Source organism: Phasianus colchicus, chromosome 6 (assembly GCF_987193195.1).
Source record: "Phasianus colchicus chromosome 6, bPhaCol1.hap1.1, whole genome shotgun sequence".
NCBI classification, from domain to species: Eukaryota; Metazoa; Chordata; class Aves; order Galliformes; family Phasianidae; genus Phasianus; species Phasianus colchicus.
The window spans coordinates 9,406,614-9,428,486 of record NC_143441.1 but is presented as its reverse complement, the minus strand read 5'-3'; the positions used below and the strand labels follow the sequence as shown (position 1 = coordinate 9,428,486).

Here is a 21,873-nt window from a genome sequence, read left to right as displayed (position 1 = left end):
TGAGAGGAAAACAAAGGGAGCAGGCAGTGGAGGTGTAAAACTCTTATTTGTTTTGTGTAGGCATGGAATGTTTTAGCTCTGGATGGAAGCAATTGGCAAAGAATAGACCTTTTTAACTTTCAGACGGATATAGAGGTGGGTGTCCTTGTTTATTTCATTCCTCTGGTGATGCTTAAGTACCTCACAGATTCTCTTTGCGTTCACATTTTAAAGGCTAACGCTCAGGATAGTAAAGCAGTAAAGGAATGAATGGTCAACTCCATATTTGACTTTTTTACACAGATTATGTTTTTGAGTTTTGCTTGGAAGCAATGTATCAGATAATTTGCATATGTTGTATGTATGCAGAGTTCGACAAATTCAGAACTGGTCATTTCCAGAAAACAAAGGTATGAGCAGTGTCTCTGGACTGAGTGAGATGCTCGCAGTCACTCATTACCTTGTGGAAAGGTAATGGTCTGTTGCTTGTCTCTGGTCTCTGTGAGAGTGCCATCTAGTGCTGGAAGCTCTCTGAGTGCTTGTCTTTCTACATAAACTGAAGCAACAAAACGGTAAAAATCTTTCCTTACTGCTGACTTGGCCTGGATTTGCTTTGCTCTGTACTTTAGAATCATGTTATCAACGTTTATTTCCTATGGCTTGAGTGAAACGAAATGACTGAAATGCGGTTCACGTAGATTAAGATCCTTTTCAGCATATAATGAAATAATTAGGGCAGTCTCATGTTCCATAAGAAAACAACACATTTGTATGAACATTATCATAGATGTGCATAAGAAAATAAATTATGACATTGGAAAATGAAGTCCAAACCCATGGGAAATACAGTTCCTTAATATAATTTAAACTCATTCATTATTTGCATTTGGTAATGCAAATTAATCTTAGAATACAATAATGAATTTGCTCCTGAATTTTTGTATTAAAGTTTTAATTGCATAAGTAAAATCCAGATGGGGATCATTTGGTATATTTTGCAAACCGTATTTCAAAGAATTCCTGAAGCTTTACAGTAATAAAGAGTAAAATTTCTCACTGTTCTCTTAACATTTTATTGCCAACTCCTCTGCTATACAGATATTAAATATGAGGATTTGGCAGAGGTAGAAGAAAGATTTTTTGAATTTGTAAGTGTCTAAGATGTTTTGGGGCTCTAACATCATCTTTTTCACTTGCCTTTAAAAAAAATACAAACTTGTGTTTCTCATTTGCTAAGAAATAAAAAGTGAAGCCCACCATACTGGTGGCCTTTCTCTTGGCCAGCTTTTTTTCTGAAGTCTTTTTGCTATGTTTATGCTGAATTTGTCTTCATTATACCTAATGGCGTTGTCCTTTCAGGTATATTTCTGGCCTGGTATAAAGGAGAGAGAATGAAATTAAGTTATGATCCTATTTTTCTATAAGGACCCATTGTGGTTTTGAGAAATTTGATTACCTAAGTATATTGTATTTAAGTACATTTGTAATATAAATTTATTCATAACTTAAACCAACGATTACTGCATGAATTAGTTTTGAATGAGGTATGCATTCACTTTCAATATTAAAGACCTCTGTCTTAGAATCACAGAATCACAAGGTTAGAAAGGACCTACAAGATCATCTAGTCCAATCCAGTTCAGCTGTCCTCCTGTCACCATTACTTCCACAGGCTACTAAACCATATCTTGTAGTGTCTTGTTTTGCTTTAAGCTGTCTTAGTAATGTGGTTTATTTGTCAGTGGACTTAAGGACAGGTAAGAGCTACTAACTGCATATGGCAACTTTCTGCTCCATTAGTTGTTGTACTGTTTGGTGATGTCTCACATAACATCAAGCAGTACTTGATCTGAAACTGTCAGATAATGGAAAATCATGTTTTGTGGTATATTTTTCCCTTTTTGTGACTTTGGATGATGTAGAACAAACCAAGAAAAATGTATTTCTATACTAAAGAGGAATTTTTTTTTCTGCTGCAAAGTTGTGTGAAAATCTTCTTAAAGTTAAGTGTACCTTAGGATTTGTTGGTCTGTGGTACCAAATACAAGCTGAAGTAGTTTGAAGAATTAGTTTTTGAGTGACACTGTACTATTCAAATACCTGAACACATTTTAATGTACTTGTCCTTTTTAATACACTGTTTTGGTGGGTTTTTAACATGCTTCAAGTAATAAAGGGATATGAGAAAACGTATGTCATTATTTGTTTCTGTTTGCTTTGAATAATTAGATTTTTGATTTCCCCCTCCATTATTGAGCCTCTACTGTATGTAATTCACTGAGAAGACTTTATCCTTGCAGTAAAGGTACTTGGCCTCTACTGGGAAATAGTTCTGAGTGATTGGAGAACTCTAAAAAAACATGTAATTTCATGAAGTGTACAATGATCTTTGGTTTGTTTGTTTTGATGTAAATGTGTTTGAGAGAGGAGGTGACCAGTTACCTACAGACTTAACAAACAAGTGCCGATAAAAATGTTTTCACCAAGAGTTCAGATTGCAGGGGAATAACAAAATACAAGAAATATTTTACTGATCCCGTGAAAATGCTACCATTGCATATAGAGAGGAAATAAACTTTGAAAGTTAGCAGGTAGGCTCTGGCAAATCTTCTGGATGCGGTTGAAGTATGCTGGAGTACTTTGTCCAGGTCTGGGCCCCCAGTACAGAAGAGATGTGGAGCTGTTGGAGAAGGTCCAGAGGAGGGCCATCAACATGAGCAGAGGGCTGGAGCACCTTCCCTTCGGGGACAGGCTGAGGGAACTGGGCTTGTTCAGCCTGCAGGAGAGAAGGCTGTGGGGAGATCTCATTGCAGCCTTCCAGTATTTAAAAGGGGTGTATAAACAGGAGAGGAATCAACTTTTTATGAGGGTAGACAGTGATAGGACAAAGGGGAATTGTTTTAAGCTCAAGGAGGGAAGGTTTAGATTGTATGTCAGAGGGAAGTTCTTTACTGTGAGACTGGTGAGGTGCTGGAACAGCTGCCCAGAGAGGCTGTGGATGCCCCATCCCTGGAGGTGTTCAAGGCCAAATTGGATGGGACCCTGGGCATCCTGGTCTAGTACCAAATCAGCAGGTTTGTGGCCTTGCCTGTGGCAGGAGGATTGAAACTTGATGATCCTTGAGGTCCCTTCCAACCCAAGCCATTCTGTAAAACAAGACTTACGAGAGGCTGTAGCTCAGTGTCACATGCTATTCTAAGCACATATTTGTGAATAATGCAACCTTGTGTGCTGGAGTAACAACCGGTCATTGAGGAACAAGATACCTCCTGTTCTGCTTCTGGGCAGTTCTGCAGATTTCTTGCAAAATTGACAGCAATCTTAATGGGTAGGGTATTGCTGAGGCAAAAAATTGAGCTACGTGTGGTAGACTCAAAAAGAGAGCTAAAGATAAAGTGAACAGCACTTCTCTCATCAGGTAACTCTTTTTCTTAAAGTTGAAAAGGAATTTCAAAGAGATACGTTTCTGTTGGGAATTTTAAGTTGCTAAGAATGTTATGTCAGAATAAAACTCAACAAAATCTTCCTTTTATTTGGTTTAAGGGTCGTGTTGTGGAAAATATATCGAAAAGGTGCGGTGGGTTCCTGAGACAACTTAGTCTGAGAGGATGTCATGTTGTTGGAGACTCCTCTTTAAAGTAAGTAATGTCCTAGGCTAAGACATTGCTTTTGTTCCAAATAGTAGGAAATAAGTAATTGTTGGTAGATCTGTTTGGATTTTATGTACCCTCTGATGGTCAAAATGGGACACTTAAGTAAGTACTAAGTACCGTAGCAGTGACTAAATAAGTCATCAGTTTGAGAACAATATGTAGCTACTTTTTTTTTTTTTTTTCCCTCAGAAATGAATTTAAATTTTTCTTTTCTCTCAATTTTCAAGCATTTTAAATGTTTTCAGGTTTGTACTTTGGCAACCTACTGACATAATTTCATCAGGATTAGTAGCCAGATTATAATTAATCTTTTTTAGACATGAGAGTGACCCTAGCAATGGGAGAAAAACTAAAGACTGGTGTCTACCAAATTGGAAAGGGTATGGGATTCTCTGCTTTCTGTAATATAAGAACAACAGGCAACAGAAGCATCTCAGGGAAGTTGGCCCTTCTTTATGCAGTATATAATTTGAACTGTGCAGCTTGTTCTCACAAGAAACTTTGAATCCCTGTAAGCTTTTTCTATATGCAGACTGATTATCCAGATTCCTCTGTGGATGTTTCTTTGTTTATTTAACCCACAGATCTTACCTCCAGCTGAAGGGCCCCTGTTTGACAAGTCCTTGAGGACTCAGAATACTGGGAGCCAAGCTCAGGATACAACTTCTTGGCAGCTGTTGCTCTTTCCTCACTGTCGCAGCAGACTGGGCTAGGTGATGTTCAGTCTGACGTAGCATGGCTGCTTTTTTGTGCAAGATAAAAGCATAAAGATTTGGGTTAAACAGTGGCATTTTTTTAGTGCCTTGTGACCACTTTCTAAAATTTATGAGCAAGTCTAATTCATTGAATTTGCTTCCAGAGCAAATTCATGAGTATTTCTTGTGCATATTCTGAGTCAGAGTGTTTCTCCCTGTAGAGGCTTTAAGGCTTTTTTCTTTCTTAAAAACAAAACAAAACAAAAAAACAAAACAAAAAACCAGAAAGAAAACCAGCCAGTGACAAAACCATGTAAAGTGTGGGTGAAGTGATTGAGATAGGAAATACTGAGATTTAGAATGGAACCCTGATTAGCTTTGGGCCAGAAATTTGGTTAAAAAAAAAAAACGACTAGAAATGTTATGTTGACCCATTCTAAACAGTCTTTTTTCTGTTTTCTCAGTCTTCCTAGATTTGTCTTACATGTTGCTAAAAACCTAGAATCTGATCCAGTATTAAAATTATAGGGGTGTTATCGGATCTGTGGAATTAACTCTTCACATCCATTTTGCTAATACAAGAAAAGGGTACTCCTGACAGAGTTGTGTTCCTCTGAATCCAACTGCTAGTTAAATAAAAGATTGCTTTAGTATTCCAGGCAGGCATCCTGACTTCGGACCCAAAGGTTTCCCCAGAGGTTTCCTTGCAGGCTAGGCCCAGGAGTCCTTGCAGGCCATCTCCCTAACTGCTCCATGGGGTTTTGCCACCTTCAAACAGTCTTGTCTCCTCAGAGGAAAGTGTGTGTTAACATTTCCTTTCCAGATGACTGGCAACTGCTCTTAAAAAAAAGAAATAACCTCAACCACAGTTAACTTTCTGCAGCATCCCTTCAAGTTTCCAGAGCATACATGTAGATGGCCCCTGTGTCCTCAGAAGGGAAGGTTTGAAAATAGAGGAGATGGGGAAGGCATGTCTGGAGAGGGGCTCAAACTGAAGGGATAGATAGGAAAGAAATAAGAAAGGTATAAGGGGGAAAGATGACAGTAAGCAGGAAATTCTGTTCTTCACCCACCTTCCCCCTAAACTTTAATATTCAATTTAGGCTCATGAGTACTAATCAGAACACTGAGGCTAGGGGTCTGCAGTGAATAAAACCAGTAAATACAAGTTGATTCAGGTGCTAGTGGTGTCTGAGAAGAGGACTGGAGTTGTGATGTTTTTGAATGGCATTGTATTTAGTAAAGAGGTATTTAGAGCAAGTGTGTGTATCAGTTGAGCCCGTCGATGGGTCGGTGGGGTAGTTGTGCCTACAGGAAAGAGGGCAGGGTTAGCAGGGACAGCTGCTGGGCTGTTGGCACTACACACAAGTGCATCTGTAATAACTGGTGCAGGTGGCTGTGTCTGAGGCATTTCAGGAAGAACAGTGGTTCACCCCTGAAATACAAGCAGGTGGTATCGAAATTAACTATTTAATGATAAATGCATGAGCTTTAAGAGTCACAAAACATTAAGATGAGGCTTATCAGGACCCTTTCAGTATTTCTGGGAGGACCCTTTCAGTATTTCTTTTTCCTTCTTCTGCATCCATATTTCATTTAAGAACAGGCAGAAATCAAAGTAGGTTTTGGCTGTGCAGGTGCTGAGTGTTTGTGGCATCTGTGTACAGACACATCCCTGCTTGAATCTCACAGGCTGTTCATGCAAGTTATTACAGAGTGTAGTGTCTTTTCAAGCGATTTGAAGAGTGTCTAGATTGCAAATTTCACTCCAGTATGTGAATTTTGGAATAGCTGTTTTAAGAATTCAAGTGGAAACTATCACCAGTGTAACTACCGCTGATTTTGTTGGATTTGTTTCCATTGTTTTCAATCCGCACAGGAGAGCCAGGAAGTTGTTACCAGCTGAGCGTGTAGACGGATCTGTTAACCACGGCAGGCCTCCAGACAAAAATGTTTTTGTGTGTTTCCTCCACCCCTGCCAGTAAAATCCATGCAGTTGGAGGAAACGCAGGCATAAAAACAGTGTTCTGAAATGCAGCGCAGCTGTAAACATTACTCTGAAGAGATGAAAAGAAAGTTGATGCTTTTTTTTTTTTCTGGGTAATTAGTGTAATGATATATACAGGCTTTTAGTGGTGTAATAGCTGTAATCATCTTTAGCGTGCATACCCAGTGGTGCACACAGATGCATTTTAATTTTTAAAATAATAAATAACTAATTTAGAGCCCACAAGGCTTTCCCTTAGTAGTCCAAGTAGACTGGGTCCCAGTTCTGTGTTGTGCAAGGCATGTCCTTTTTGTTTGATGTGGGAGTGAGCTCCTTAATGGTGCCTGCAGAAGCTTCAGTAATGAAATGTGTAACAACTCTTCCCAGCACCTTAACTACGCTTAGTCAGTATCTGATGTGCCATTTCAACCTTTGTATTCATTCCCTTAATGATTTTAGTTAAGGCATTTGAAGCAAATCAGTTCTGTTTAATGGCAGAAATAAACACCTTTCTCAAGTGGTGTTTGAGGGAGGAACAGCACTTAGTTTCGGGAGTTACCCAAGACAGAACCTTGCAGTAGCAAAATAAAAAGGCAATCACTGGAACAGATGTTTTACTCTGTGGCTTGAAGATGGAGTTTTTTGACTGAGATGAAAAGGAGCTATGGGACAGAGCGCACTCTAGTGACTGAACCATAACTTCTGGCATTATAGTAATTCTCCAGCTTTTTGTTGCTGTTTTAGGACCTTTGCACAGAACTGTAGAAACATCGAACACTTAAATTTGAACGGGTGCACAAAAATCACTGACAGGTAAGTCGAAGGTTTTTTCTGTTTGATGGTGAAATTCGGAAAAAGAAGTAGCTGAAGGTATTTTTAGTGTGTCTGCTGTTTTGCAGCACGTGTTACAGTCTTAGCAGATTCTGTTCCAAGCTGAAACATCTGGATCTGACATCTTGTGTAGCCATCACAAACAGCTCTTTGAAAGGTTTAAGGTAAGAAGATGTAGTGTTTTGTGTTAAAGAAAAGAATTTAAAGAACTGTTCAGTATATAATAAAGTTTTAAGACAAAACCACAGTGTTGAACCTTAATACTGTGCATCAGCACTGGCTGTACCTTATATCTAGCACTTCTTGGGTGTAGACAATGATGTTTGTGCGTGGTCTTTTCTCTTGACTTTTCTGTGGAGGCCTGGCACAGTCCACTGGCTATCATTAATTTCTAACAGTGTGTTTAATTTGGGTTTCCCACTGTTATGACTATTTGAAGGCTGGATTTAACTTTATGTATTTTTCTAATTCTCCCAGTGAGGGTTGCAGAAATCTGGAACATTTGAATCTTTCCTGGTGTGATCAGATTACGAAGGATGGTATTGAAGCACTGGTGAAAGGGTGTAGTGGACTAAAAGCTCTATTTCTTAGAGGTTGCACACAGGTACATAACTGCTTGGGTGATCCTTTAGGAATAAAATTTTTCTTTTGGCTTTTTGAAATCTCCATGAATTTAAAAATACTGTTTTTGTTGTAGTCTTTTGTTCAATATTACAAAACACATACATTCCTTCAGTTTGCTTATAATTTCTTGTTTCTTTTCCTTTGTCCAATTTAATTGCTGATACAGTTAGAAGATGAAGCATTGAAACACATTCAAAATCACTGTCATGAGCTTGCAATCCTGAATTTGCAGTCCTGCACAGTAAGTATTTGGTACTTCAAAAGATACATTCTCTAGGAATCTTAGACCATTTCAAAATGCTAATGAATGACACACTTAAATAATTCAGATAGTACTTGTCTGCAGTTTAGATAATTTTGTGTATAATAGATGTCTTGTGGAACGTGCTGGCAGTTCCACAGCTAAGTGTGGATTTACAGTGGGTTTTCTCATCATTCTGTCTTACGACTGTAGCAAGCTCCAGAGTAAGAATTAACTGCATTCATTCAACTCTCATGAACTGTGTATGTACTAAAACATGCAGTGTCACAGATGTAGTTCTTGTTCTCCCATCCGTTAAGGTCAAATGTTTTGATCTGTTCATAATGTTAAGATTTCTAATTGAGCAGAAGCCATATTGCAGGCTGCATAATGGAGAGTAAAAATCTATTGGCATCATGCTGAGAATGATTCAGAACCATCTAAATAGCAGAAGGGCATGCTTTTTTCAACAGCAATGGAAGACGGCCTTAATTTCTAATGAAATAACTGGGAATCATTCACATTTATTAAATTATACTTAGAATACATACAATTTAGGTTTGCTGTATTACATCTGCATTTTTCATTTCTGATTTAACTTTTTAGGAGTGAGATAGATCTTGTAGGCTTGAAATGTAGTTAAATCACTGCTCATCTATAAATAATCTTTAGAAAAGTTTGAAATAAATTAGTGTTAGGGGTTTTGTCATCCACCTTCAAATAATTAAAATGTTAGATTTTTTTCTTTTGGAAAGTTGCTTACAGTTTTATTATGACAATCTTAGGGGTTGGAAAGAACCCCAGGATATCATCCAGTCCAATCCCACGATAAAGCAGATTCCCTATTGGAGGTAGTTGGGCTTTGAATGTCACCAGAGAAGGAGATTCCACAGCCTCTTTGGGCAGCCTGTTCCAATGCCCTGTAACCCTCACAGTAAGAAGTTTTTCTTTATGTTCATATGGGAATTCCTGTGTTCCAGTTTGTGCCCATTGTCTCTTATCCTGTTGCTGGGCACCAACAAAAAGAGCCCAGCCCCTCTTGACAACTACCCTGTATATAATCATTACTAAGATGACTTCTCAGTCTTCTCCAGGCTGAGCAGCCCCAGGTCTCCCAGCCTTTCCTCTAAAGCAAGTTGCTCTAAACCCCTTGTATCTTTGTGACCATCTACTGGACTCTCTCTACAAATTCCCCATCTTTTTGGAACTGAGGAGCCCAGAGCTGGACACAGTACTCCAGATGGGGCCCCACCAGGGCAGAGTAAAGAATCATCTCCCTTGACACACTGTTCTTTATGCACCATTGGCCTCCTTGGCCACACTGCTGGCTCACAGCCAAGCTGCCATACACCAGGACACCCAGATCCTTCTCTACAAGCTTCTTTTCAGCCCCTAGCCTGTCACGATGTGTGTGGTTATTCCTCCCCAGGTGAGGATCTTGCATATTAAAAATAGGTATAAATAAACAAACCTCAAAAATCACAAGTGAAAATATTTTTCCCTTTGAATTTTTGAGTTGATAGCTTGTATGTCCTGCTTGCTGGGCTTAGAAATGTGCTTCCAGAAGCAGCCAAGCTCTTTATGATTGAAGGGCTCCCCCTGATTTTACATAGTAGATCTCCCTGTACTTCATATAATACATACTTGAATTCTAGCAGCTTTGTTTTACGGACCTCTTAAAGTGAGAGGCAAAGTCCAGTAGCTGCAAAAGGAACTGACACTACCTCTGGAAACTGTATCTGAAAGGTCCCATTTCTGGAATGTAGAAGCTGGGGACTTGCAGGCATTTCTGGCCACTTCTCTTTCTTAAGAGGGATTGAAATCACAGTCTCAGAATAGAAGTATTTCTATATGTAACTCAAAGATTTTGCTACACCTCCAGCAGCAGTGTAAGGTTCTGCATGGTCCTTACCTATGAAGTAGATGTTTAGTCAATAATTGTGTCATGAATTTATCTCAAGGGAAACAAAAAAATATCATGTTCTGGGAGAGTCAAAGCCAGAAAATAGTTGATTTATTTTGGACTGTTAATAAGTAGTATTAATCAAAACTTATCTTTATAGCTGATGCAAGTCCTTCTGGATCCACAATGAGAAGAAATCTAATTTCTTGTCTTGATTTGAGAAAAAAGTTTGCAAATTTAGACTGCTGATATTGAAATGTTTGGGGGGAAGGAACATAAGGTGATATCCTTTTGTGCTGAACTGCAGTTTCCCATCCTGTTTCCATCTTTGAAAGGTGATGTTTGTGGTAATGGTTAGAGCAAATATGCTATAATAGCATTAGCATACCTAGGTGGAAGGCTTATAAAAGGAGTGTGTACTTTTAATTTAAATATGGTAGAGGACTTTGTTACTATTGCAAGAGTAATGTTAGTCCAGGAAATAAGACTTGCCTTGCCATGAAGGATTAGCTGTTCAGCAGAAAAATTAAGTTCTTGGAATAGGAATGAGTGGAGGAAGGAACACTTTTTCCAAAGCAGAGGACCTGTAAATAAACAAATATTTGCACATGCATCCAATAACGTAGTTCCTGTTGCTGTTTTATGCACAGCTGTGTTGAGACTACCTGGGATTGCTGCCTTTTTCAGAGTTGTTTTTTTCTTTAACTTCCAGATTGAGAAAGACTTCCTTTTTTTTTAGTCCATCAACTACAGAACAGTTTTGAGAAATGGAAAAACCCCGTTCTTTGAGTCTTAAGTGTAGGTTAAGTGTAAGTGAAGGACTTTTACTGTTGAGCGTAAAGTAGGTTTTGTAGTTCTCCTGCTGTTGAACAGGAGTGAGATATTTCACATAATGTTAACCACATTAAAAAAGCATTATATGAAAAAGCAAATGCAAATTAAAATAGAAATGAGAAGAAAGAAGTCTCCCTCTGTTCTACAGATGGTATTTGAGCAGTATTCTGTGTTTGAAAAAATGCAGAGAGAAGAAAAAATTATCTGTGTTGATTATTTTCAACGTTATCAATAAGCATGTTATCCTAATGGCATTTTTAATTGAAAATTTACAGGCTGTCCATGATTATATACAGGGTGACAAAAAGTTCAGAAATATGACTAGATTTTTGTTCCTGTCAGACAACTGAATAACAGAGTAATTTCAACTTCTTCTGTGTTGCAGCAAATTTCAGATGAAGGTATTGTAAAAATCTGTAGAGGATGCCATAGACTTCAGTCACTGTGTGTTTCGGGCTGTTGCAACCTTACAGATGCTTCTCTCACAGCACTTGGTCTAAACTGCCCAAGGCTGAAGTGAGTATCTCATGAGCATGTTGTCTGTATGTTGTGTTGTTACTGACCTGATCTATGAGCTTCACTTCTTCAGATATCAGCTGATATCCATGAGTTTGGTTTAGCTCTGCTTTACCTTTACAGTGAAATTAGTTAGAGGTATCAGCTGAATCTAAACTAAAAGGCTGGTCCTCAGTGTAGCTATGAAACAAATATAGTCTATTATATATAGGAAAAAGAAGAATAAACATATGACAAATAAACACGTAGATCCTGTAAGATCCTGAAAGTTCTGTTCTTTAGCTAAGGATTATGAACCAGGTCAGAAAAAGATAAGGCCTACTACTTTTTTTGTAAAGTGAAAGTGTCTGTAGTTGTGGTATATCTTGTTGTATTTATGGTTTTATGCAATTATTTATATTGCAAAAAATAGGTAAATTATACCTGAATATTATATGTGCAGTGTAAAATCAATGAATGTACAGATGTTATAGTTAGGAAATATACCAGAAAGTTTGGCTACACAGTTATTGCACCAAAACAGAATAGATAGAATGCTTACCTGTACCCTGGACTTGCTAAGAAACTCCAGAAGAGGGGATCTCCAGAAGAGATCCTGCCCCCCTGGTAGCCAGCTTTTAAATGAGTCTAGGAGAGGTGCAACCAGGCTCCAAGCCTTCCAGCACCACAGCTGAATTGCCTTCACCTGTGCTCCCAGGGCTGACTCATTGCTCGCCTCAGGTGGTCAATCAGAGGTTCAGGCTGTGATTCAGCAATTCCATACAGTACAGATTTTGTTATATGTGTGTTCTTCTCATGCTCTGTAGTGCTTTGTGGCAATCTTGATCTCTGATATGGAGTACATTAACAGCACTGAGGTCTCTGATGTTTGTAGGATGCATTTTGGGAAATAAAGGATCAGGAGCTGGTTGGAGTTTCTCTTTTCTGGAGTTGGTTCTTCTCCAACTTTCTTAGTGCTTTTTATAGCAAATGTAAGAATCTAACATACTTTGAGAGCAGTGAGTTACAACATGGGGTATTGGTTTTATCTCCATCTTTGCACATTCCTGGTGCTGGATCTTCCAGTGGGATGGCAGAAGCTGGTGCGCAGTGTGCTGGTGTGCAGAGTTCCTGTCACTCGTTGAGACAAAAGAGCTTTTGTTACTTCAGAAAACCTTTCCTTGAGACAGCTGAGGAGTGATGATCTCCCTCATGTTACCATTCATAATTACAAGAGCTTCTCCTTGGGGCTAAGTAATCTTTTGACACGCTCAACTGTGTTCCATAAGAAAGCTGTGCTCTTATTGAAAGACTTTTCATTTCTCCAGTTCTCTCAATTCCCAGCTCACGTGGGAAATAAAAGTCTGAAGCACTACTAATTGCACAGATCTTTCCAGGGGAAGTACAAGCGTAGCAAGAATTGTTTTTCTCTAGAAAACAATATCTTCTTAACAGGAAATAGTTACTCCTGTTGGGAAGCCTGCCTTTGTTATGAAAGCTGCTGGTCCTCGGCTGTGCCGCGAGGGGGAAGGCAGCCTCTGTGAAGCAGAACAGCAGAAAGAACATTTCAGCCTTTGCAGTGTTAGTGCAGAGGAGTGTGTGATGGAAGGACAGGTGGTACAGCTGGTTTTACAAACCAGGTTGAAAGGGAAGGGGAAATGTAATTGCAGGCTCTTTGGGCTCAGAGCACACCCTCTTTCAGGAACAGCTTGCCAGTATGCTGGTTTCTTATCCCCTGCTTCTGTAATCATCAGAACTTTTCAAACAGATGTGCTCCAAGTAGAATCTTCACTGCTGTGCATGCTTAGATGTCGTTTAATGTTTAGATGTTGTTTAATGTTCAGAAGTGTAATGTGGTTGAGGACTCAACTAAATGTGGAAAGCAGTAAGAAGGGTAACAAACACAGCATGAATCTTTGCTTGTCTGTTTTGTCTTGGTGGGCTTGTTGGTTTTCTTTGTTTGCTTTTTCCTTTTGTTTTTCTTTGTCCTAAATGGCATCCTAGGTATTCTCAGATTGGCTGACTGTTATTTTCTTTAAAGTGGTGGTGGTGTAGTTTCTTGGTTTTTGCTCTGGGCTTTGAAGGTTTAAGCTCTTCGTCCTCTAGTACATTGCTGCACAGTGCTTTGCACACAAGCTCTGATAGTAAGTGGTGCCTCAGTTCAGTGGCTTCCCAACATCGTGCATTTAAATGACACATTTTAGATAGGCTCTTTACCTGTGTTTTCTTAACTCAGGATATATTCTCCCACACGGTTCTTCTGATAACTCTTGAGAAAACTCACTGAAGAGGTTAAAACGCCTGTCATTACGTACACTGTTTTTCACTAAACGTTGAGAAGATTTGAGGATTGCACTTGATCCTGTTTTACGTCTATTAGAATCTCTGATAAGCTGGATCCAAAGTCTGCCCAGTGCTTTTAATTGCCAATGAGTGTGAAAAATAGGCATGTGCCTTTGCTATTAGGAGCTTTTGAGTTGCACACAACAGGCCTCTATCTCGAATACACCTGTTTTCCCCTGTATTAATGTTCTGCTTTACTATTTCCAACTTTTTCAGGATTTTGGAAGCTGCAAGATGTTCACAGCTCACAGATGCTGGTTTTACCCTTCTAGCACGGGTAAGGGTCATTTCAGAAAGTTAGAGCTCACGTTGTTTTCATTGCTGCTGAGCAGCTGTGAGTTGATGTTGTCCTGCTGGGAAGGAATATGAGAAAGAAAAATCAATTAAAGAGTCCATTGGAGGGGAGGGGACAGGATTAAGATTTATTTTGTTTCTGGACTGCGCTTAGAGCTGCAACTAAATCCATTTTGCTAATAGATTCCTTCTTAGTTTTTTTTTTTCTGAATTTTTAGTATGTTTAAATTGAATTTATTCTGCTTAGCAGAAGTCTAACATTGTTACACATTCTAGCCAACTTTCCCATATAAAGATGCCAAATACCCTTGTCATATTCGCATCCAAAAATATCATCATATAGTAGGTTATTCTGAGCACCCCTGGAAGCTTCAAAATGCTTTCAGCCATATGCTACAAACTGTGAGCACTCGTGCCATGATTCGTGCTGTGGAGAGGTAAGCATATTGACTGTACCAAATGCCTGAAGTTACACTTGTATGCTTGCTGGTTTAGCAAACCTGAACACAAACACATACTGTGTAAATAGGATTAATTTACAGTACTGGTATTTAGCATGAATGAAAGTCTTTCCAGCCACAGTGGTTAAATGGAGTGGTTTTCTAAACATTCACCACTGCAGCCTGGGGCTTTCAGTAGTCACTTCAGGCCTGAAGGGGCTTGGTCTGAGCAGCGTGGCACTGCGTGTTCTGCTGTGAGGTCACAAAGTGACATCATTTTCTTGAAATTAGCCATGATCAGATATCAGAAGCACTTAGAATCATAGAATTGCTCAGGTTGGAAAAGACCTTAAAGATCATCGAGTCCAACCACAACCTAACCATACTACCCAAACTCTAACAACCCTGCACTAAATCATGTCCCTGAGCACCACATCCAGACACATCTTAAACATATTCCGGGATGGTGTCTCAACCATCTCCCCGCGGAGCCTATTCCAGTGCTTAACAACCCTTTCTGTATGTCCAACCTAAACCTCCCCTGGCACAACTTGAGGCCATTTCCCCTCGCCCTGTCACCAATGAGAAGAGACCAGGATCATTAAGAAGATTGGGAAAATTGCTTGAATTATCACTTAAGAATAAAGAAGTAATCAATGTGAAGTGCAGCTTTCTCCCAGCCTTGAAGTGGACTCTGTTTTAGTATTTTCAGCTAGCAAAACAAATAGTTTTTAAGGCTTCATTCTAAAACTTGAGTGGTAAAGAGAGATGTTTCAGAGGCGGTGGTGTCTTTCAGGTTACTTTGATTCAGGTTGATGTACGCAGAAGTTGAATTCATCTGCGTGCAAATGAAGTAACTTGAATACAAAAGCTGTAAATGCCATTGGTATGAGTCCTGCCAAGAGGGGAATGCTGAAAGCAGGGGTGGCTGAGTGCTGATGACAAACAAATCTTGCAGGGTAAAGGAGGGCAAACATCGTTGATTAAGAGAAAAAGCTGAAAATGTAAAGGTTTTGAGAGGGAGATGTTGTATTGCTTTTGTTTTTTTTAATTTTTTTTTAACTTTTGTTCTTTGGTGGTGGTCAAATAATGAAAGGGATTTAGCTCACAATTTCTTTTTGAAGGTTATGCTTTCCCACATCACTGGCCTCATGCATTATCTTACATCTGTATGTTGTTTTATTTCATCTTAGCTGTTTTTGTTTGTTTTAGAATTGCCATGAGCTGGAGAAGATGGACTTGGAAGAATGTGTTTTGGTGAGATTTCATTTTAAAAAGTACTGAGCATGCAGTGTGGGAATGTAGTGCCAATAACAGCATAGAATCACAGAATCTTAGGGGTTGGAAAAGGACCTCTGGGGATCATTGAATCCGCCCGCTGCTGAAGCAGGTTCCCTACAGGAGGTTAAACAGGGAAGCATCCAGGCAAGTTCTGCATGTCTCCTGCATGGAGAAGGAGACTCCACAACCTCTGTGGTCAACCTGTTCCAGAAACATCAGCACTTTGAATTAAATTTGCTGCAGTTTGTTTTGTCTGGGGAGGGAATTAGGGGGGGTAAGTGCTGTGTGATTGAGAGTAAATAGAAGTAATTATGTGGAAATTCTGTACAAGGAAATACGTTATGAGTAACAGCTGATTGGGTGTTTGCCAGAGAAGTGTATGGTGGAGGAAAAAAAACAGCTTTAATCTGTTAAAGGAAGGGATATCTTTCTTGATTGGTGCCCCCACATGCACACAACTCACCACTGTGGGCAGCTTACTGTCAATTTTGGTTTTTTTTTTACTTCTAGATAACTGACAGCACCTTGATACAACTTTCTATACACTGTCCTAAACTACAAGCATTGGTAAGTGTAACATTTTGTCTGTGAGCTTCAACACCTGATATACAACTCTTAATCCTTGTGACATAAAGAACAGATTGTGCACTCTTTAGCTACGAAAATTTCCTGGAGTAGTACAGTACTGTCAAAAAAAAAAAATGGAAATTTCATAAGTACTTTATAGGAAACGGGTTACTCCCAAGTATTCATTGTTTGACAAAAAAGATTATCAAGTTAGAGAGTAATAACCAGAAAGCTTATATTTGATGGTTAATGTCCTTCATATGTGATTCCTCAATTGAAATAAAACTTTTTATGGGCAATTTGCAGTACCTAGATCCTTTATAGTTATTTTTGTGTGTTCAGTAATGGTTTCCTTGGGGTGCAGACACTTGAAGTTGTAGACTGAAGCAATTCAAATACTGAATAAACAACAGCAAAAAAATCATTAAGTGAAGATAAATCCAAATCTTCTTCTATAATCAGTTTTGCATGCATGCAGCTTTTCCCAAAGACTTAAATTGCAGAAGGTGTTTTTTTTTGACCTTTCCAAAGAGATTGGGGAGGACTGAGGTGCCATCAGCAGGGCACTGTGCTTACAGTATTGCAAAGAACTGTTTTGTAGGAGTGGTTGGCTACATCTTCCTGAATGTCAGAACAATTTCAGGTGATGAGAGTTTGGCTGTCCTCTGGTCAAAGTACCCCATAATAATTAATTACTAGAATGCCCTATGAACAGGGGCTTCTCTGTTCAGGGCCAGTTGTCTGTTAAGTGTAGATCTTTTACATGCTACTTGGAATGTACCTGTGAGAACACGTATCTTTATAATCTGCTCTTAGATGGGATTAAAGAAAGGCTTGCTGCTTCATTAAGTGAATTGTCTTATGATTGGCTTTTCCAGCTCAGTGTTACTAAGGCAGCACTGGGGAGAGATGGCTTTTAAAAGAGAGCCTTACTCAGTATTTGTTGCTGATGGATTTTATTTTTCCTTGCTCATTGTCCCACCTCATTTCTGTTCCGTTGTTCTTAACATTAAGCCAAACCAGAGTTGTCAGGAGATGTGGGGTCATTTACATGGTCTGTGCTTCTTGATGGATATGTTTTTGTGTTGTAGTCCCAGCTATCACCAGTACTTGCAGGAGATCTTTTGCACCAGTTCTGCCAGTGCTTTACCAGAGAGATCATAGAAATGAATAATATTCAGGTATTTTTCTTAACGTGCTGCTGTTTGCTAACACCAGCTGAGCACCTTCTTTTGTTTGTTAGCTTGTAGATGGGGATGTGTGGCAGTGGTATAATGACACCTTTATAGGGGATTCAGAGGAGCTTACTTTTTCGTTGATTTCGTGTGTATCCTGTGTGTAGCAAGGATGTGTACTCAAACCTGTGAATGAACAGGGTGACAATCACAGAGAAAGAAAGCAGGTGGCTGATAACCTAAGTGAAGCAATCCTGGTACTTTAGATTTGAAATCATGTATTATCGATGGGTCTGTAAACTGTTGTGTGGCTGTGGCTTAGCATACATTCAGGTGTACTTACAGTTTAAACAAGTATTTTGAAGTTGAAGAAGACAACCTTGAATTTGTTTCTTGGTGTTCAGAGGCTTAGACTGGGGAAATAAGGGAAAGCACAGTTATATTACAACCAACTATTATATCTTCACTAATGCTTTTTTAGTTACTGGACTTGAGAAGTAGTTTCCAGTGGATCTGTTTGACGTTAGTGCCTTCAGATTAGTAGAGACTGACTGTGAAGGACTCCTGGGTAGACCCAGAGAGGAAAAGACAGTTGAATTCTTTAGCTCTGTTTATCATACTGTTTCTTACTGGCACAGTATATTCATGCTATATTTGATTTATACACAATCTTCAATATGTAGGTTTTTTTTTTGTTGTTTTTTTTTTTTTTTTAATGGCTGCATCTCCTCATTCTAAAGATTTCAAGCAAAAATGTTTGGAAATTCCATGTTCCTAATACTTTTTAACAGGTATATGAAGTCAGACAGTTTTGCAGAGTCCTCTGAACTCAGCTTACATCTTGCATTGCTCTTTCAGCACCAAATATGGTGTCTCAGGAAAGCTGAATTTTATAAGCTGCTTACTTCCTGGGATGGAAAACTCTTAATTAGCCATCAGGCTGCTGCTGTGCCAACAGCTCCTGTCCTTCCTCGAAACAGGGCTGTTAGAAATGTTCTTTAACCCTGCAGTTGCTGGCTGTTTCCAGACTGTGAGCCAGCTCAAATGCTCAAGGTTTCCTACATGGAAGTGGATAAAAGGGAGAACTTAATTACTTAAAGAATTAATAGACTCACAGAATGTAAACATGAGATAAAATGCTTTTTGATAGGGACAAACTTATCATCTCTGTCACCTTTTGGAGACAGCATGCAGCAGTTGTGGTGTTGCTCAGTCACTGCTGGCTGCTCACACTTGGTGAGTGAGTAAAATGGAATCAGCCAGAGGTGAGGGAAACAGGACAGCTGCAGAGAGCCATCTCTCATCCTCCTTTCCAGCTACTGGCTCACCCTTCCCCTTTGCAGATCTACATAAACTCGGTCCTAGTAGCATATGTGAAAACTGAATCTATTATGGTAGCAGTGAAATTCACTTGTGTGTTCTTGATCATCCTTTAAAGTCTCCTGCTTCTGGCACCCTGGATGTGCTGTTTGGACCCTTTGGTGACCAAGATATGCAACAATGGGTTGCCACTAATCAGGAGCTGAGGGCATTGAGGAGTTGGCCAGTGACGCACCTAATTGGCCTCTTAAGCTCGACTACTTACTTGGAAGCAAAGTTAAAAATTAAGTACAACCCTTCTTCTGTTAACTAAACTGCTTCTTTTGTTACGGTTCTGGGTTTAAACTTCATATTCTTTGCAACTTTAACCACTGGAATGAGAGACGCTGAAGACAACTGCTGGTGGCTGGAAGATTTATCAATGCAATTCTAAATGAAATCATTGTTTACCTCTCTGTTTCAGAGCTTATCTCACTGTGAATTGATCACTGATGATGGGATACTTCATCTGAGCAACAGCACGTGTGGTCACGAGCGGCTGCAAGTACTGGAGCTTGATAACTGCCTGCTCATCACTGACGTGACCCTGGAACACCTGGAGAACTGCCACAACCTGGAGAGAATTGAGCTGTATGACTGCCAGCAAGTCACACGGGCTGGAATCAAAAGAATCCGAGTAGGTGCTGTGTGGGCCTGTTCTGAGGGAGCACCCACATCACTGATACTTCTTGTGATTGTGGGAGTAGTCCTGTAGGTGTCCCAGGCAAGGGAGGGCAGGGAAACAGCATCTGAGCTTGTTCTGTTAGGTTCCCATCTGTGTTCCCACAGAATATAGTTTTTCTACATGAGCAGCAGTAATTGCCTGCTTATAATTCTAGATCTTTTTGCTCTTGGAGCTGTGTTTCTATCTGTGCAGTGCATATATATAATATATTTAGGCAGCTGGAGTGCAGAAATTACATGTTGGGAGAAGAGGTTGGGGAGTTTGATGCTTTTCAGCTAGCCAACCTTAACGAGAGCTCATTTTTGCTATATTATGCTTGCTTCTTTCCCATTAAAATACAGACTTCTCATCCACAGGCTCATCGACCTCACGTGAAAGTGCATGCTTACTTTGCTCCAGTTACTCCCCCTCCTTCGGTCGGAGGGAGCGGACAGCGCCTCTGCAGATGCTGTATTATTCTTTGACACAAAGTGCAACCACACAGCGTTTTTTGTTTAGTTTTTTTGTTGTTGTTGAAGAAAAGAACTGGACTGCAAGTCAGTGGAAGGAGTTGGTTTCCTGACTGTTACAATGGTGGTGTTTGGTCATCCAGTTTTGTGACGAGAAGAGCATTTTTTTTTCCAGGTAAAAAGTCTTACTGTAATGTTCAGATGTGGATTGAGTTGGTGATGCTTTGGTTTGTGCTAGTGACTCCTTCCTTCTGTTGGCATGAGAACTGAAGTGCTGTGTACGACGCGGGGGTGTTTCAGCATTATGGTATTTGGTGAACGTTCACTGATGTGGAAGTTAGTTTGTATCCGTAAGCACTTCTGTAAGTTGTATTCAGCATGAGCTCTGATGTAAGATGGGGCTCAGGTCAGACCCGGGATGAAACTGAACCTGCTGTTCTGTAATATACGTGACAGATTAAATATCAGGTTTAAGGACAAATCAGCTTTAGCAAATGTTGACCAAAAATGCAAGGTAGTCATGTGCTCTTCCAGCAAAACAGCTTATATTTCTTCATGATCCAGCACTGCATTTAATGACATTAACAGGACATAATAGGTAATGTCAAAAGGTAAAGATTGTACCTCATGGTAACTATATAAATACTTCTCAGTTTTTGAACTTGGTTCAGTTGAACTACAAGTTAGGATAAAGCTTGCCCGTCACTGAAGCAGTTTTATGCCCCATGCCATCAGCTGTTAAAAGGGGTTGAAATCCACTGGAGTGGAACTTGTGCACTCTATTGAAATGGGCTGCCACAGCCATCCACGGTGCTTACTGTAATGCCATTACTGTGTCCTCAGTCACCTCCTGGTTTGTAATGGAAGGACGGAGCAGCTGTAGGAAGAGGGATGCACTGCTTATGCTTTTCTAAGGTGAGGAATGGAAGCTAGGTTAAGTTGCAGGAACTGTGATGGAGTGAGGACTTCAGTTCAAGCTGTTTGTCCTTGTGTTGTAGGGATGCAGATGGGCAATAGATCTGTGGGCAGGAATTGAACCAAACCAGTGGTTTTCAAAAGCAGAAAGGCAAACTCTTCACATTTGGGTTATTAAAGAAGCTGTCAACTTCTGAATAATAATTAAAAAAAAAATCTGAGTTTCTGAATAATAATTAAAAAAAATAAATAATTAAGAAAAGTATTAACTCTTGAGGTCATGCTTTCATCCTTAGTTTTCCAATGCTAGAGGATTAGATAGATGAACTTTTTTTTATATAAAGCAACCTAATTATCTGAGATAGATAAACTACTCAACAGCTCAGAAAGCTTTTCTGCCTAAGATTGGTTGTGTGTGTTTATGTTTTAAGAGTTTGGGGCCTGCGTGTTTACCAAAATCTAACAGAAATACTGGCTTCATTAAAAAAGCCATCCAAGAAGCTCCTACTGGAACTCATAAACTTAGAGCTACTTTTTAAGACCTCAGTGACTACCAACAACGTTACTATCCTGCTTTACCCAATTCAGAGGTGACAGGGATGGTAAATGAAGATTTCAACTTTAAGGATAAATACCATGATAGTGCAGTTTTCTTTTCTACTGCAGAATAAGCCCATCAATCAGGGCTCATTTTGCACACTAGTAGAGGAGTGTTGTTACAATCAGATTTCCAGTAAGGCACTGCTGTAATGGAGAGTTTCAAGCAGATTTTATTCTCCACTGTACCAGGGAAGTCATTGGTACCCCTATGTCAAAATGTGTTGCCTTTTATTGGCTCTTTTTTTTTTTTAAGAACATAATGAACCTTGTAAGTATGTCCATTGCATTAAAAATGTACAAAAACAAATGGAACCTACTCTGATATAGGACATTTAAATAAACAATCAGCTGATGTCAAAAACTGATTGCTTTGGAGTTTTTTCCAATTTAAATTTTCTTTGAGAAACAAGATCAACTATGGAGCTGCTCTGCCTCAGTTATTTACCTTTACCAACCACTCTGTGAGGTGCAGTCTCCAACTCTTAACAGAAGTACCTCTAATAACTCTTCAAAAAGAAGACAA

General features: G+C 39.4%; 1 protein-coding gene across 1 annotated transcript in view; it reads left to right on the top strand.

Moving 5' to 3' along the window:
- FBXL2 (F-box and leucine rich repeat protein 2) overlaps positions 1-21,801 on the top strand; it is a 51,125-nt gene extending 29,324 nt beyond the window's left edge. Inside the window, exons 4-15 of the mRNA XM_090142388.1 lie at positions 61-135; positions 3,523-3,617; positions 7,059-7,127; positions 7,214-7,309; positions 7,623-7,749; positions 7,936-8,010; positions 11,133-11,263; positions 13,802-13,862; positions 15,532-15,576; positions 16,111-16,167; positions 19,126-19,338; positions 19,743-21,801. Coding sequence (XP_089998514.1) covers positions 61-135; positions 3,523-3,617; positions 7,059-7,127; positions 7,214-7,309; positions 7,623-7,749; positions 7,936-8,010; positions 11,133-11,263; positions 13,802-13,862; positions 15,532-15,576; positions 16,111-16,167; positions 19,126-19,338; positions 19,743-19,850 — 1,152 coding nt within the window. The 3' untranslated portion in view covers positions 19,851-21,801. The remainder of the gene's footprint in view (positions 1-60; positions 136-3,522; positions 3,618-7,058; positions 7,128-7,213; positions 7,310-7,622; positions 7,750-7,935; positions 8,011-11,132; positions 11,264-13,801; positions 13,863-15,531; positions 15,577-16,110; positions 16,168-19,125; positions 19,339-19,742) is intronic.
- Positions 21,802-21,873: the final 72 nt, after the last annotated feature.